The 15,891-nt window shown below is 39.7% G+C and overlaps 1 protein-coding gene across 2 annotated transcripts in view; it reads right to left on the bottom strand.

The window, feature by feature from the left end:
• The window catches only part of ADGRG4 (adhesion G protein-coupled receptor G4), a 113,095-nt gene that overhangs the window by 62,587 nt on the left and 34,617 nt on the right, over positions 1-15,891 (bottom strand). For both annotated transcript variants that reach the window (XM_003272569.4, XM_030806815.1), the window contains 3 exons: positions 3,118-9,165; positions 2,006-2,100; positions 134-198 (listed from right to left, as the gene is read on the bottom strand). In XM_003272569.4, the coding sequence (XP_003272617.2) occupies positions 134-198; positions 2,006-2,100; positions 3,118-9,165 (6,208 nt within the window). The remainder of the gene's footprint in view (positions 1-133; positions 199-2,005; positions 2,101-3,117; positions 9,166-15,891) is intronic.

The following is a 15,891-nucleotide window of genomic DNA, read 5'->3' as shown; positions in this document are numbered from 1 at the left end:
GGAAGGAAAATGCAACTAAAAATGTGGCAGCCCTAAATCTCAGACATAAACATAGGACATCCCCTCCAGATAGGAACAGACCCAAAATGCCCTCAAATTGCCCTTTGACCCACAGTAAATGTCATTCACGTACCTGCTTTTAATTTGGGTTTCCAGATTAGCAAGAGAAAATTCACTGTTCTGAAATATAGAATTCAACTGTACAAGACAAAAAAAAAAAAACTCAGTTTTAGTATTCTGCTCCTCTAGTTTAACTCAGCAAAATCACCTGGGATGGTGTGATCATTAAGCTGCACTCATTATTTCAGCTGGCTCAACATTTCCATCTGCTCCATTAAGTTTTTCAATTTACATTTTACCTACTGTTATGGGCTGAATTGTGTCTTTCCAAAACTCAAATGTTGAAGCCCTAACCCCAATGTGGTTATATTCAGAGATAAGGACTTTGGGGATGTAAGGTTAAATAAGATCATAAAAGTGGAGCCCTACTCCAATAGGACCAGTGTCCTTATAAGAAGAAAAAGAGAGACCAGGGATGCGTATGCACAGAGGAAAGACCATGTGAGGACACAGTTAAGAAGATGGCCATCTGCAAACCAAGGAGCGAGGCCTCACCAGAAACTAACTCCGCCAGCACCTTAATCTTAGACTTCCAGATTCCAGAACTGTGAGAAAATAAACGTCTGTTGTTTAAGCCACCCAGTCTGTGGTATCTTGTTATGGTAGCCTGAGAAGACACACCCACCCACTTTCAAGGATTTATAACCAAGCCATAGACACTTGAAAATGAGTGCTGACAGGGAAAGAAGGGAAACAGATATGATTATTTGCTGTTGGGAGATGGTGCAAGTTGGTGTCACCTATCTGGGAGGCCATTTAGTGACAGCTACTTAAATGTGAAAGGTTCACATCTTTTCATCTACTGATTCCAATTCCAGGAATTTATCCTATAAAAATACTTAAGTGCCCTAAAATTTATTTCTAGGGAATTGTTTTCAGCATTGTTTCTTTCTTAAACTTCTTTTTTTTTTTAAAGAAGACAAGGTCTCGCCATGTTGCCCAGGCTAGTCTCAAATTCCTTGGCTCACGCAATCCTTTTGCCTCAGCCTCTCAAAGTGCTAGGATTACAAGCATGAGCCACAGTGCCCAGCCCAGCATTGTTTCTAAATAGAGAAAAAGATAGAAACAACTTAAATGTCCACCAATGGATTAAAAAAAAAAAGCTATACTACAACCATGTAGTGAAATCCTACGCATCTGTTAGAGTGTATGATTTATATTTACCAGCATGAATATGTGCAAAGATACATGGTTAAGTGCAGAGGAGGGGGAGCAAGTTGAAAAATAGCATAACTAGTACAATTACAATTATTTTTTAAAAGAACACACATGCATCAATGTTATAATATGCACAGAAAAAAATCTAAAAGAATGTACCTTAAACTATTAAGAGGAGTTAATGCACAGAGCAGTATTAGAGAGGACATTTACTTTCTGGGTTTTTGATGTCAATGTCTGATTTTGTTACAGAGAGTATGTATTAGTCATATCAAGAAAAAAATTAAGGATAAGTAAAACATTCATTGTGTTGGAAAAAGAAAAAGATAAAATGCAGAAAACAATAATACTTAAATACCATTGTATTTAAGTATACATTTTGTTATCACTGCTCTCCCACTTCCCCCAAATAGGAAAATTTGGCAAAGACTCAGAATTTGTGTCACTAAAGGGAAATGTACAGATCTCAACAAATGAAAATAATAACGTTCCATAAAAGCTTTCAGCATTGGCACTGTGAAAGAGAGATTGCATACATTCTCATGATGTTGCTTACAGAGTAGACAGATTTGCAGCAAAAAAAAAAAAAAATCAAAACTACTTAGCTGTGAAATTTATTATTGGTAGAAAAAAGTAAAGCCTAGTTTTAATATACTCTGTCATATATATACATGTATATATTCACATATATTTATATATGCCATAAATATGCAAAAGATTATTTTACCCAATTTTCCGTAAATTCATTTATAACACTGGTAATAGGGATCCTTGGCTCTTCAACAAAGACAGAGAAGCTCATTTCAACATTGTAGAAAGAAACTGTAACTAAAAATAAGGAGGTTAATTTTATTCATTTAGTTCAAGAAATTTGACTTCTGTAAATTTGGTGAAAAGTGTTCTCTGTTTTAAAGTAAACCAAATAATCATGTCTCATGCCTGAACTTAGCTTAATTTAACTCCAAGGTCAAGAACCAACACTTTTGGCTCCATATCAAAAAGCAGAACAGGATGTTACCATCCCAATTTTGCTTTAATTATTTGGGCACTTCCTTGATTTCTAGTTGACAGACACTCCACAAATCCCACCAATTATCCACTCTCATTGGCCAACAGACTTTCAGTCCGCTCAACGGCTAAACTGAACATTATCTCAGAAGATCACTTTCCGTGTGAAAATAACTGTTTTTTTCTTCCTGTGCCTTGCTTTCTGCTTTAGGTTTTTCTCTCCTTTTTTCCCTTTTGCTCTTGTGTATCCTATCAAATTTCTATTGTAGAATGTTAAAAGTTGCAGGAACATTCAAAATTTGAACAATATGGAAGCCAAATATTCCCTGGCCTTGGACAAGCACTCCTAGCCAGCTGCAGGTAGGGATTGGAGAAGGCTGAGACCTGCAAAAAGGAATCCAAAAGGCAAGATAAGATATCTTCTGGTGTTTTTTCTGGTGTTTTCTGGTGTGTGGTCAGCATGCTCAGACCTAAGGCCATATGATTCTCTTACTGGGAAGGGGTGAGGTTCGTAGTCCATGTGCACATTGGCAGAATCAGAGTCAGACCGTCAAGAATAAAACGGGTGGAGAAAGTAGGCTTAGAAATTGTCATGCTGAGTGAAAATATACATTTACATTATATTTCAGTAAAGCAAAGACAAGAAAGATGGCTAGAGAATTTTGTATTTGGACAAGGTACTCACTGTACCCATTGTCTGAAGGAGATAAGAAACACCTGCACCCTTCTTCATTCTTTTCTGCCTTCCAACAATGGGCCACTTAGGAGAACACATGACCCATAGTGCATGAATTCTGTTGGGGCTACACCACATGCATTATGGAGCAGTACCTGTGGACTTGGTGGCAATAGGCGAAGTCGATGCTTCCGTAAATAGAAAGGAAGGTGTGGAGTCCAGCCAAGTCGTCTCAAAAAAGGACGATATTGGTGAAGACACAGTTGCTGTAAAAGGATATGTCACCCCAGTGGATATGAGTGGAAATGAGGCTCCAGGAACAGTGGATGTAGTAGTCATTATATTTAGAAGGGAGTCCAGTGTGGGCCTAGGAATAATTAAAGTAGAGGGTGATGATGCGGCTGGAATTCTGCTCCATGAAGATGTTATTGTAGAGCTAGGCAGAGGCACGGAACCAACAGATAGAGTGTGGTCAGTTGTAGAAAGTGACATAGTCTTTCTGCTGAAGGATGAAGGATGAGGCACAGTCCTGGGGTTGGCAGTTATTGTGGTTCTGGAGGATGCCTCAGAGTGTGTGGAAATGTACACAATGTCATCTGTGACATTTATAGACATAGGGAGAGAAGTTGGGAAGCCAGTAGTGATACCACCCAGTGTAGGTGTAGGAATGGTTTGGGTGAGTATGGTGCTCATGGTAGCAGAGGGTAGTGTTGTCAAGTTAGTGAATGGATGCGCTGACATCATGTCAGTTGTCAGAAATGTTGATTTTGACACCTCTACTGTAGAGGAAGTCATAACATGAGGGGCATTAGATACAGTTGCTGGAGGGGAGCCAGAAGGGAGACTAGATAAGAGCCATGTCAGAATGGGTGAAGTAGTAGCCTTTGAAATTACAGATCCTGAAGTGGCACCAGAAAGAACTGATGGGAGTGTGGTCCCAGGAGTTACAGATGTGGTCATTTTCTCAAATGTGTGCTTAACGTCAGCCAATGTGGTAGTGATAGCTCTTAAAGATGTTGATAATGAAGGGTTCTCAGAAAGCCCATGGTTAGGAAGAATTTCTGACGTACGAATTGATGACATTGCCATGACATCTTTAGATACTAGACCAGTCTGAGAGGCTGTGAATGTTGACAAAGGCCCAGGAACAAGGTGTAGAGCCTCTGTTTCCATCTCATTGGATGTAGGTACATGAATAGCGGTGGAAATTGGAAACTGAGAACCTTCAGCTGTGGGTATGTTCCAGGAAGTCATAAGCAGAGGTTGGGTATTACTAGATGTCATTCTTGTTCCCAGAACTGGAAATTCAACCATTTGGGATGTGGGAGGAGGAGAGGTCTTTGGAGTAGAGATCTCAGCTTCAGTACTATGAGGTGAATAAAGAAATGATGTCAAAGAGGGTGGAGTTGCACTGGATGGGGTCCATGAAGGGTATGAAACAGGGGTATTCAAAGATGTGGCATGGTTTGTTAAGGAAGTCTTTTCTAACAAGGAAGTCATCTTTCTAGTATTAGAAGAAAGGTAATTGGTGGTCGTTTTAACATTTTTTGTGGATCCAGAAGCACTCTTAAAGCTAGTCAGAGATGGGGAAACCTGAATATTGAAGGAAGTATGGAGACTATCTGCATGAGTAGGTGAAAGCATATTTTCAGGAACAGTGATTCTGGAATAAGTATTTGTGAGAGCTACCCCTGTGCCACTGTTCACAGTAGATAGGGACCTGTTAGTAATCCCAGATAATATGCCCAAAGTTGTAGCCTCATCTTCTTGTGATGACTGTTGAATTGCTGATAGAAATGGTGAAAATGTGGTCTTTGGAATGGAGGAAATAGCTCCAGTGTTCTTAGAACTGAGTAGAGAGAAGGCAGTGGTGCCTACAAATGGAGTCACTATCCCAGCCATAATAGTGGTGGGAACGGTTTTTACAAAGGGCAAAGTTGGCTCTGTTGGAGAGAGAAAGGTTGTAGGTGTGATCCTGGAAGGTGCCTCTATCATTTCTGTAGTGAATGCAGAGGAAACCATTTTGTTTTTTGAAGTAGGCCCAGCATATGTCACAGGTGTGACATCCAATGTAGATGTTTGCATGGTCATAGTAGTCCTGGGGGTAACTGAAGACAGTAAAGTAGAGAATAACCCAAATATTGTGGAAGTGTCAGAAGAGACTGTTGCAGGTGTGAAAGCAGAGTTATTAACTGGCATTGAGGACATCTCAGACATAGGCCCAGAAGTGGCTGTACAGGGACTTTTCAAACAACCTGGATGCATTGTTTTAGAAGATTTAGTTATCAGTATTGGGGGAGTGTCAGAAACTTTTTTGGAGGTGAAGGCAGTTACATTAACTGGCAATGAGGACATCTGGTAAATAGGAGCGGACGTTGCCATAGAGGATTCTCTAAGAAGCATTGTAGGTACACTTGGAACAGAAAAGGCTGTAGTGATCCTGTCGGAGAGAACTGTAAAACTGTCATTATATAGTCCAGCTGTGGAAAGAGACAAGGACTCAGGGAAAGTCTGTGTGCTTTCAGAAATGAAAGAGGCAACGGAAGTCACCTCAGGTTGTGTCCTAAGTGAATGCAAGTGTGAAAAAGTTGTATTGATGTCCATAGGATTTGATATTCTTGCTGAGCTGGAAGTTGTGGTATCTACAAATGAAGTATCCTGGCCATATGAGACAGAGTGAGTCACATAGGTGGAGTTTACTATCATTTCCATGGTCCTGGGAGTATATGCTGGAAGGGCACTCGTGCTTTCCTTTTCAGGAGACAAAAAAGTGGTGATTGTCAGAGCTTGTGAGGGGAGAGCTGCTTTCCCAAGACTGGTAGACATTTCTGGAATGTGAACACCTACTGTGTTACTTGAGGTCAAGGTAGGTGTAATCTGTGTGCTTCCGGAAGTGGGAGATGAAGCCAAATTTCCATCAGAGGGAATCCCAAGTGGAATCTCTGAAGGCGAATGTGTTTGGTGACTGGAAATTTTTGTGGTCTCAGGAAATCCTGTATCTGTCATTTCCAAACATGGAATACCCCGGGAGTATGAAATAAAAGCATTCTTTGATGGGGACATTTCTGTCACCTCCATAGTTCTAGGGGTTTTTCCCAGGGATATGGTCATCTGGTCTTTGTCGGAAGATAAGATAGAGGTGCTAGTCACCAACTGGATGGACACTGGTGTGTGTACACGATGTGTGGCAGACGGAGAAATGTGACTGTTTACCGAAGTAGTAAACTTATTGGCAGAGATGTGTGAGGGTGTGGTCTCATCAACAACAGAGGTCTCTGTGGTGCCAGTAGCCAAGCTGGCAACATCTCCACCACCACTGAAAGTATATGGGAAGCTGAGAGCATAGGTAGAAGTCTCTTCTACTTGAGATATGGGTTGAGTTGCTTCTGGTGTAGACGTAGTTGAGATCACATGAGTGGAGGACGCAGGAGGAATGTTGTCAGGGGGAGGTTTTGAGCAGACAAGAGTGTGTGTAGATGGGGTTACTGTATCAACTGAGGTAGAGAAAAGGGTGGTCTTAGCCTTAGCTGTCACTGGAGTGGAGAGTCTCAGTGAAGGAAATGGTGTTTCTGTCAGAGAAGGAACTGCCATGGATGTCTTCCTGACAGAGATTACTGTGGCCTCTGAAGTGGTACGAATCACGTCTCCATGGGTAGGCACAATATCACTGGTTGTGGAAGCAGTCTGATCCAAAGGTGGCACCAATGCTGTGGTCATTGTAGTTGACGATAGATTTGAGACATCTGAGAGCACAGATGTAGAAAAAGCCCTGGCCAGTGTAGAAGGCTCAGACATGGTAACCTCAGTCTCCTCAGCCACCACAGAACTGCCATTAACTGGCAATGAGAACATATGTGTAACAGGCATAGGGGTTGCTGAGGAATAAGCAGCTGTAGGCTGTGGAGGTAAGAAACCATCAGACAAGGACGTAGCTGTCCTGTCTGTAGGGGTAGTGGGGAAACTGGTTTCTGACATCCTTGTGGTAGAAGCACCCATGGGTTCACTGAATATATGTGTGCTCCCAGAAGTGGGAGATCCAGCTGAAATTCCCTCAGATGGCTCTGAAGTCCAATGTGCTACATAGGTGTGGTTAAAATTAAACATTTCTGTCATTTCATTGTATGAACTCCTAGGTGTGGTTTTCACCAATTTTGTCAAAAGCCAACTTTCTCTCACCTCAGTTGTTGCAGTTTTATTATCCAATGGGGTACTTAGCTTTTCTATATCAGGAAAAGAGGAAACAGTGACAGAAGCTGTCATCATTTGTGCTGATTCATCTGTCACTTCCAGCATTGTTGAAAATGGAGAAACCTCAGCCACTGCTGCTGTAGTTGATTTTCCCATAAGATAATGGGAAGTTGCTTCTTTTCTTGTCACAGTGGCATTTAATCTTTGTGTTGTTGCTGACCTTGGTACAGGGGTCGTTGTGTCTCCAAATACAATTGCACCACTCATTTCTGTTTGTGTGGTCTCAGAAGCACTTTCCTCAGTAGAAAACTTTGGTTGAATGTAAGCAAGAGTAGATATTATATCTACTGATGGAACAACAGTCTCCCTTGGCGTCAAAGGAAGTTTATTTGCAGGTTTTGTAGACATAGGTATTGTTTTTAGTAGTAAAGTGGTAAGTTTAAATTCAGGCATATTGGTTATGGATGTGGTTCCAGAAACTATGGAGAAATTAGCAAACCATGGTGATGTCAATTTGGATACAGCTGTTGTATGTCCGGCTGTAGTAGCATCATTGGTAGTGGTACCTTTGCCCTCTGCAGATGCTTTCAGTGGGGTGATATTGGTAGTTGCGGATAAATGTTCTGTATGAGTAGTACTCTCATGAAATGCTGATGTAAAATTTTCATTAGGCACAAATGTGAGTATGGTGGTTGTGTTCATAGATGTCAGCAGGGTCTGGTCTGGCCTGGAAGTCCAAATGGTCTCATTGCTGGAGAACAGATGGGCAGCTTCATCAGTTGTGGATATGGGACCTGACTCAGTTGCCTTAGATGTGGAAGCTGATCTTGTGGAAATCAAAGTAAGCACATGTCCATCAGCTGTAGGTGTATTCTGGGTGTAAACTCGTCCTGTGATTGTGGAGGAAAGCATAGTTTCAGCCGCTGTAGATGCAAGTGTGATTTCAGGAGTTAAGGCTGTACGTGTAGCTTCAGCATCTATAACTGTCTGTACACTCTCAGTCCCAGTAAATGAAAAGGATGTTAAGAAAGAAAGGGTCTTAGAGGAGGTCTCTTTAGACATGGAAGTAGACACGACATCTTCCACTCTGGGTAAAGAGACATCCTGAAAATTTGTAGATGTCAACTCTGTTTCAGCTGTCCTTGGGGCAGGTGTGATCTCAATAAGCCTAGTTGGGAGAGTCAATGAATGGACTGTAAATGCTATTTTCATATCAGTTGTTGCCAATGGAGATGCTGTCTGGTTTCTAGGAAATACAGAATCTACTGGAGCAGCTGTGGAGATGAGCACAGGCTCAGGTGGGAATGCTGATGCAGTCCCAACATGAGTAGATGCAGGTAAAGTCTTTTCCACTGTAAACCAAGGTACAGTTTCGGCAGCTGTAGATTCAATGAACTCCTGGCCAGCTGTGGAGATAGGGAGTGCCCCAGTATTTGTGGATTTTTGTTTGAGACAAGGTGTTTTAGACATAGATGTTGACTCAATAGTTGAAAATAAAGATGTTTTCGTAACAGCCGACTGAGATTTAATTGTTGAAGTTGTAGATACAACTGAATTCTTGGTAAATCTGGATGTGGATAGGAAATTAGAAGGTGTAGGTGGTTGAAAGATTTCAGTAGCCAAGGCTTCAGCCATTTTTGTTGTCTTTGTGCTTTCTGAAGATGGAGATTTTGTTTTTTTCATGGAATTGGTAGTATTGTCTATGGATATACTCTGGGTAGGCAGAGAGATGGCTGATGAAGTTGATAAAACATCTACTGTAAATGTAGCTGTCTCATCTACCGGTGTCTTTAAGATTTTTTGTGCAGTCATTGTTTCCAGAGGTGGAGATGTTGTATTGGAATATGATATGGTTGTGTAATCAGTTGCAAATATAGGTATGCTTTGAGACAACAGTGTAGAGGAATGTGCAGTCTTTTGTGGTTTTACTCCAGTAATTTGGGAAGGAGTGGTCATATCTATCTGTTGTGAAGCAGTTGTAATTTTTTCTTGAATTGTCATATTTTCAGGAACAACTAAAAAAATCAGAAAGAATGTGTTATTTTGGATTCAGCTTTGGAAATTAGAGACAATTAGAAAGAGCTCTATAATTTCTTTTCATTTTGTAAGAAAGTATCACAGATATAATCAAATCACTTGATCACTTGATTTTCCTTAAGATAATTTTCTACTCTCTAAGATCTCTATATGGCACTCATAACACCCTGGTTGAGTAACTGGTAGGAAGACATCCATTTCATAGTATCTTCATAAAATATATAAACATTCCTGAAAGAGGGATGCATGCCACAGTAGTGCATTGATTAAGAAGATTAGCTTTGGGAAAGGATACAATTCCTTGAAAGATACAGCTATAAGAACTCAGTTAAGAAGAAACAGATAACTTGAATAGTCCTATATCTATTAAAGAAATTGAATTGTGTAGTTTAAAATATTCCAAAAAGAAAAATCAACCTTAGATTCAAATGGATTAGTTTTAAATGCTGGCTCCATCACTTTCACATCCATTACATAACCTTGGACTAGTTGCTTAACCTCTCTGTGCTTCAGTTTCCTCATCTATAATATGAGGATTGTAATAACACCTATTCTATAAAATCGTTATGAGATTAAGTCAGTTAATGTGCATAAAACACTTAGCATAGCTTCTTATACAGGGTAAGTGCTCAAAAAACAGTTGACTTTCACTTGGTCAAACTTCTATGATCACTTAAACACTAGATTGAAAATGTTTTAATCTGGAACTCCCAAATTAACACTTATTTAGTAGAAGTAATGAGTTGAAAATCCTCTTTTCATTGCTTTCCATTACACAACACACTCCTGCGTTTTCTCCTACTTCTCTGTCCACTCATTTTTAGACTCATCCTATTTTACCCAACCAAGGCTTTGTCCCAGGACCTCTTCTCATTTGGCTGTATAGTTTCTCTACACCTATGATTTCAATTTACACCTATACACAGACAAATCTCAGTTATATCTCTTGACCAGATCTCTATTTTGAGCTCCACATTTATATAACCAATTGTTTACTTGATATCATTTCTTGGATATCTCATTAACACCTCAAACTCAACATTCTCCAACTTGAACTCATTAGCTTCTCTCCAAACTGGGTCCTCTTCTGGTATTCCTTCAGTGACTGGCCCTACACTATCATACATTAAATTATGCAAGCTCCAACTCTCTCTCTCTCTCCCTCTGTCTCCTTCATTCTCTCTCTCACCTGCCATAGCCAGTCCATAATCTTGTCCTATTGATCATAGCTCCTAAATATCTCTTGGCTCACCCCAGCTTATCTCTATCTCCATCACTTACCACCCTAACCAGTCACCATCATCTTTCACTTGGACTACTGCAGTAGCCTCCCAACTGAATTGTCTGCCACTACTCTTGGACCCCCTCTAATCTGTTCCATAATACAACCAAAATGATATTTTTAAGTGCCAACCTGATCCCCTTCCTCCCCGCCCCCCGCCCCCCCACACACTGAGCTCTCTTTAGTTGCTTTCTATTCCTCATAGGATAAAAAGAAAATTTTTTCTTAATAAAGCATATAAAGCTATGCATGATTTGGTCCCTCTCTGTCTCTTCAGTCTCAATTTGTGCTAAGTCCCCTCTGTTTTTTTTTTACTCTTCCTCTTTTTAGTTCTCTAATACTTGGCAGGTTCTTTCCCACTACAAGACCATTGCATTTGCTGTAACCTCTACTTAGAATGTTCTTCCCAACCTTCCTCATCTGATTAACTTCTGCCAATCCTTCAGTTCTCAGCTCATGCATCACCTCTTCAGGGAAGCCTACCTTCCCTGACTTTCATGACTAGCTCACACCAATCTATTTTAGACTCTTATGACACCTCATACCTCTTCTTCATGTAATGCATCATAGTTGGATATTTACCTTTGTTTGCATGTAATTTTTAATGTCTCTCTTCCTCGCTAGACCACATAGACAGAGTCCTCATCTTTTGTTGCCCATCATTGTATCTTTAGTGTCTATCCCAGTGCCTGGCACATGGTAGATGTTTAGTATCTATTTGTAAGCTAATTGAATAACTGAATAAGTCTTGGAATGATGTGAGGGCAGTGTGAAGATTCCTATCCCTATATCTACTGGAAAGTAAGAATTGACAGGGTATAATAACAAAGAGGTTTAAGAGATAAAGAAGACAGAGAAATCTCAGAGAACTCAAAGTTTGCTTCTGGGCAACTCGGAGAATAGTGGTAATATTCATAAAAACAGAAAAATTGGGAAGGCAGCCTCACTCAGAAGAAAAACACCCAGTTCAGACGTGGATAAGTGGAATTTAGGATGATAGTGAATATCCAAGTGAAAATGGTACATAGTAAAATTCAAGACTGAGTCATGATCTTTCTCCAATTGAAATCACCCAAACATCCATGTTTACCTTAGCAAAATTAGTATTTTGAATTTATCCATTTGAGAAGCATATTACCTATGATGTAGGAATAATTGTGGTAGTAGACAATCTACTGATTTGTTTCACTGTCTTGAGCATTAAAATTACTTATAATTTGCATATCCAGAAATTTTGAGGTGTGTGTAGGATGCTCTTCAGGATTTTGTGGTCATTAGCAAGTAGAATGAATAACAATCCTCCAATTGACTGTATAGATGAGTTGATAAAAGTACACACGTTTATAAGGGGAAAAGTCAAAGCTATATAAAAAGTACTTTTTCACTTAATTTTATGACATTTTTCCAATTATCACAGATGCACATTATGTTAGGCCTTATCAAGAAACTGGTATATTTCAGCAGCCAAATGTGTATTTCAAGCTTTATGCTTTCAAATTTGTCCATAACTTCACGTGAAAGGAGAATTGTCAGGATCTTCGTTTCCAATTTTGTAGATGGGTTTACACCAGCCAACTGGCTTAGCAAACCTCTGTGAAAGTGTCACTTCTAGCACATTTGAGGAGTGTGGCATCCTAGAGCCTGAAATCACTCTATGAATGCACTAATTGTTGAGAGAAGAGTTCACAATTCCCTCTCCTTTACAAAAGGTTAATGACTGAACTGCATTCACTTTTTAGGAAAACAATAAAACACTAAATACCATAAAAGTCTAAGTTACCTTCTTTGATGCAGCATTCAAAGAGCACTATTGGAGTAATCCATAAGTAGTGGAAAACTCTTTTAGAAGACGGGGAATGGGAGTTAGACATGGTATTTTATCAGAGAGGGCTGAGCCATAGATGTAGCAATTGTTATTAACACTTCCAGTAAGCATCTCAAGGAGGAATATAAGATTTAGAAAGATAAAAACAAATGAGTTGAGCTAAATTGCCAAGCAGGTGGCATTTTAAGTACCAGAGATCTCAAGAAATAATGCGTCTTACATTGTTCCATTTTAACCTAAAGCCTGGGTTTGTATATTTCAGCAAACCTTCCATTAAACCTTTCAGATGCAAGGTTTCTTCCAGAAGGACTGCTGTATCAAATTTTTCCTCTAAAGTCTGTATTAATAAAGACTAAGTCTTCATTCATTAAAATCCCAGAATTTTAGAGCCAGGACTTGGAGATTATATTCAATCCTTTCATTTACAGATGAGGCCCAGAGAAGGGCAGTGTTGAGATGAGATTTTCACAGATGAAAGATTTAGAGAAGAAATTAGACAGTATGTAGCAATGCCTCAATTATCCAGCACTCATAAATGTATGCCCTCAATTTACATGGAAACACCCCAATCCAAGGAGAAACAAAGAAAGAAAGAGACTTTTTCGGAAGGTACCAAGGAGAAACAAAGTTAGATACTAAATGCCAAGTTCTGCAAGTGCTCAACACTGCAAGAAACAGCAATCACCCAAAACAGTGAAACAAACTTTAGAGGACAGCATTGCAATGCTAAACTAAAACATCAAGGAGACTTTGCTGGCCCAGGAATCAAAACTCATTGGGGATCCCAAATTATGGACATTCCCTGATATAATATCTGCCTTGAATAATCATTCATATCCCAGATAAAGACAATTCAATCAAACAATCAGTAGCTTTTTAGAATCAGGATCCATTGGAATTAAAGATTCCTATAAACCTTAAGTCTAGTTAATTACAATGGGTTGGCATTGAAAATGATCTTGAACATTCAAGTTCATTTTGTATAATGTAGGCTGATACTGAATATAAATTTCTTTTATAACTTAATTTGTTTATTGGTGACCTTATTGTCTTAATCTGTACATACTTTTGTTTTTCTTAAATTCAGTAATTCAGACTTTCTGTGCACCTATCATTTCTAATGATTGAGGTTCACTTTACTTCTGCTTCATCAATCTTTCTCTTTTCCCTATATGTGGTAGGGATTTTTTTTATCCTAAATGGCACACTTATCTCCATTGAATTTAATGCCTGTCCTTCTCAGAAAAGAAAATGTTGTAAGTGAGTAAGGTAGTTACAATGCCAGTGATATTATCTCTGTCATTTTGTTGCACACTATCTGTCTACGCATACACACTCAAGAGCTTTTACTGCCCAAGAACTGATGTTAAAAGCAAATGCAGACTTCTCAACTGAACAAGATGGCATAGATCCACTTTTCCCTGATCCTCCCCAAAAGGTACAACTATAAATCCTGGAAATGGTGTAAGAGACAACCAAAGGAGAACTATGAAAGGTGCTAAGAATAAAACAAACTGGTTTGGGACCCCAAGAGTAAAGGAACAACATAGTGGCAGTTATCTTCTCCCCCTCACCAAACCCAACATAAAAATGCGGCCCAGGCCCTATGCTTCCTAATCCCCAATCTAGCAACAGAAATCAGTCCAAGTAGGCTCATTCCCCTTCTGGATCAAATGGGAGTCCCTCTGACAACTTCAGGCAAGTGGGATACTCCAGCAAGGGGGACTGACTGGGCACCTTGCTAACAATAAGCAACTAAGAGAAGCACTCTCCTTCCCTACCAGGCCTGAATCTCCCCTCTCCACCAAAAAACACTGGCTGAACATAACCCAGTCTGGGAAGACTATTGTTTTTGCCAACCCAAGGTTTTCCTTGCCCACTCAGAAAAACCAAGGCAAGTAGGCATAAGAGGAAAAAGGGAGCCAGTAATAGCAAGTGGCCTGATCCAGGAAGTCTCTTTGTCCCTGCAGTACTGAGATTCTCCTCCCTCACCCAGAGACATGAAGGCAGGCAGGGGAAACAAGAAAAAGGGACTGTCCAGCAGCAGGTGGCCAAGTCTACGAAAACTAGCCCAAGATATTCCTTTCCTGTCCGGAGACAAGTGGAAGCCAAGAGACATTGGTAGGGGGATGCCCCCACATCCATCCCCCTCTGAGAGACAGCTGGAGGCCTGGCCTAAGGAGATGCCTTCTGCTCCCCACCCAAGAAGCACCAGCAGAGACAGGTGGAAGCCTTAGGGGTACTAGATAAACCAAGCAAGATGAAATAACATCACAAAGACTCTAAAACTTAAGTTGTATTTGGAAGCACAGCCCACAAAAATGGACCAAGACCTGTGTGCTAAGCCTAAGCAGAATGACTGACTGCTAAAATAAAAGATTTAAATAAGAGCCAGAATCTCCTAATTGACAAAATGTCCAGGATACAATTTTTTTTAATTACCTGTCATATTTAGAAGCAACAAAATCACAACTTGAGTAAGAAAGGATAATCAACTGATGCTAAAACCGAGATGAATCAGACACTGGAATTATCTGACAATGATATTAAAACAATCATCATATAAATAATTCTGCAAGCAATTACAAATTCTCTTGAACAGAAGAAAATAGAATCTTAGAAAAGAAATAAAAATTGTTAAGAAAGAATCAAGGTGATGGGTTCATAGGTGCAGCAAACCACCATGGCACACATTTACCTGGGTAACAAACCTGCAAATCGTGAACTTAAAATTTTTGAAATTATTTGAAAAAAAAATGGGGCCAGGCATGGTGGCTCATGCCTGTAATCCCAGCACTTTGGGAGGAAAGGCGGACGGATCATCTGAGTCCAGGAGTTTGAGACCAGCCTGGCCAACATGAAGAAACCCCATTTCTACTAAAAATACAAAAATTAGCCAGATGTGGTGTTGAGTGCCAGATACTCCGGAGGCTGAGGCACGAGAATCCCTTGAACCTAGGAGACGGAGGTTGCAGTGAGCCGAGATCGCGCCACTGCACTCCAGCCTGGGTGACAGAACGAGACTCTGTACCAAAAAAAAAAAAAGGAACCAAATGGAAATTATAGAATGAAAGAATACAAAACCAAATTTTTAAGACAAGCTGGATGGATTTAATAGTAGAGTAGAGATGACAGAAGATAGAACAGGTAAACATAATGATAAAATAATAGAATTCACCCAATCTAAACAATAGAGAAAATGCATTGAAAAGAAAAATGAAGATAGCCACTAGGACCTGTGGGACAATAACAAAATATCCAACATTCATATTACCATAGCCTTAAAAGAGAGGAGAAAGTCAATGGGGCTGAATGTATATTTAAAAAAAAATAAATAAAGGCTAAAAGCTTCCCAAATTTGACAAAAGACACAAACCTAGAGATTCAAAAAGCTAAACAAATTCCAAGAAGGATAAAAGCCAAAGAAATCTGTGGCAGGGCACATCATAATTGAACTTTTGAAAACTAAAAGACAAAAAATTTTGAAAACAGACAGAAAGAAACAAACATTGCTTATAGAACAGCAACAACTTAAATGACAGATTTCTCATCCAGAACTAAGGAGGCCAGAAGAAGCTGTCATAATATTTTTCAAAA

This window comes from Nomascus leucogenys, chromosome X (assembly GCF_006542625.1).
Source record: "Nomascus leucogenys isolate Asia chromosome X, Asia_NLE_v1, whole genome shotgun sequence".
NCBI lineage: Eukaryota > Metazoa > Chordata > Mammalia > Primates > Hylobatidae > Nomascus > Nomascus leucogenys.
This window is presented reverse-complemented; position numbering and strand designations above follow the sequence as displayed.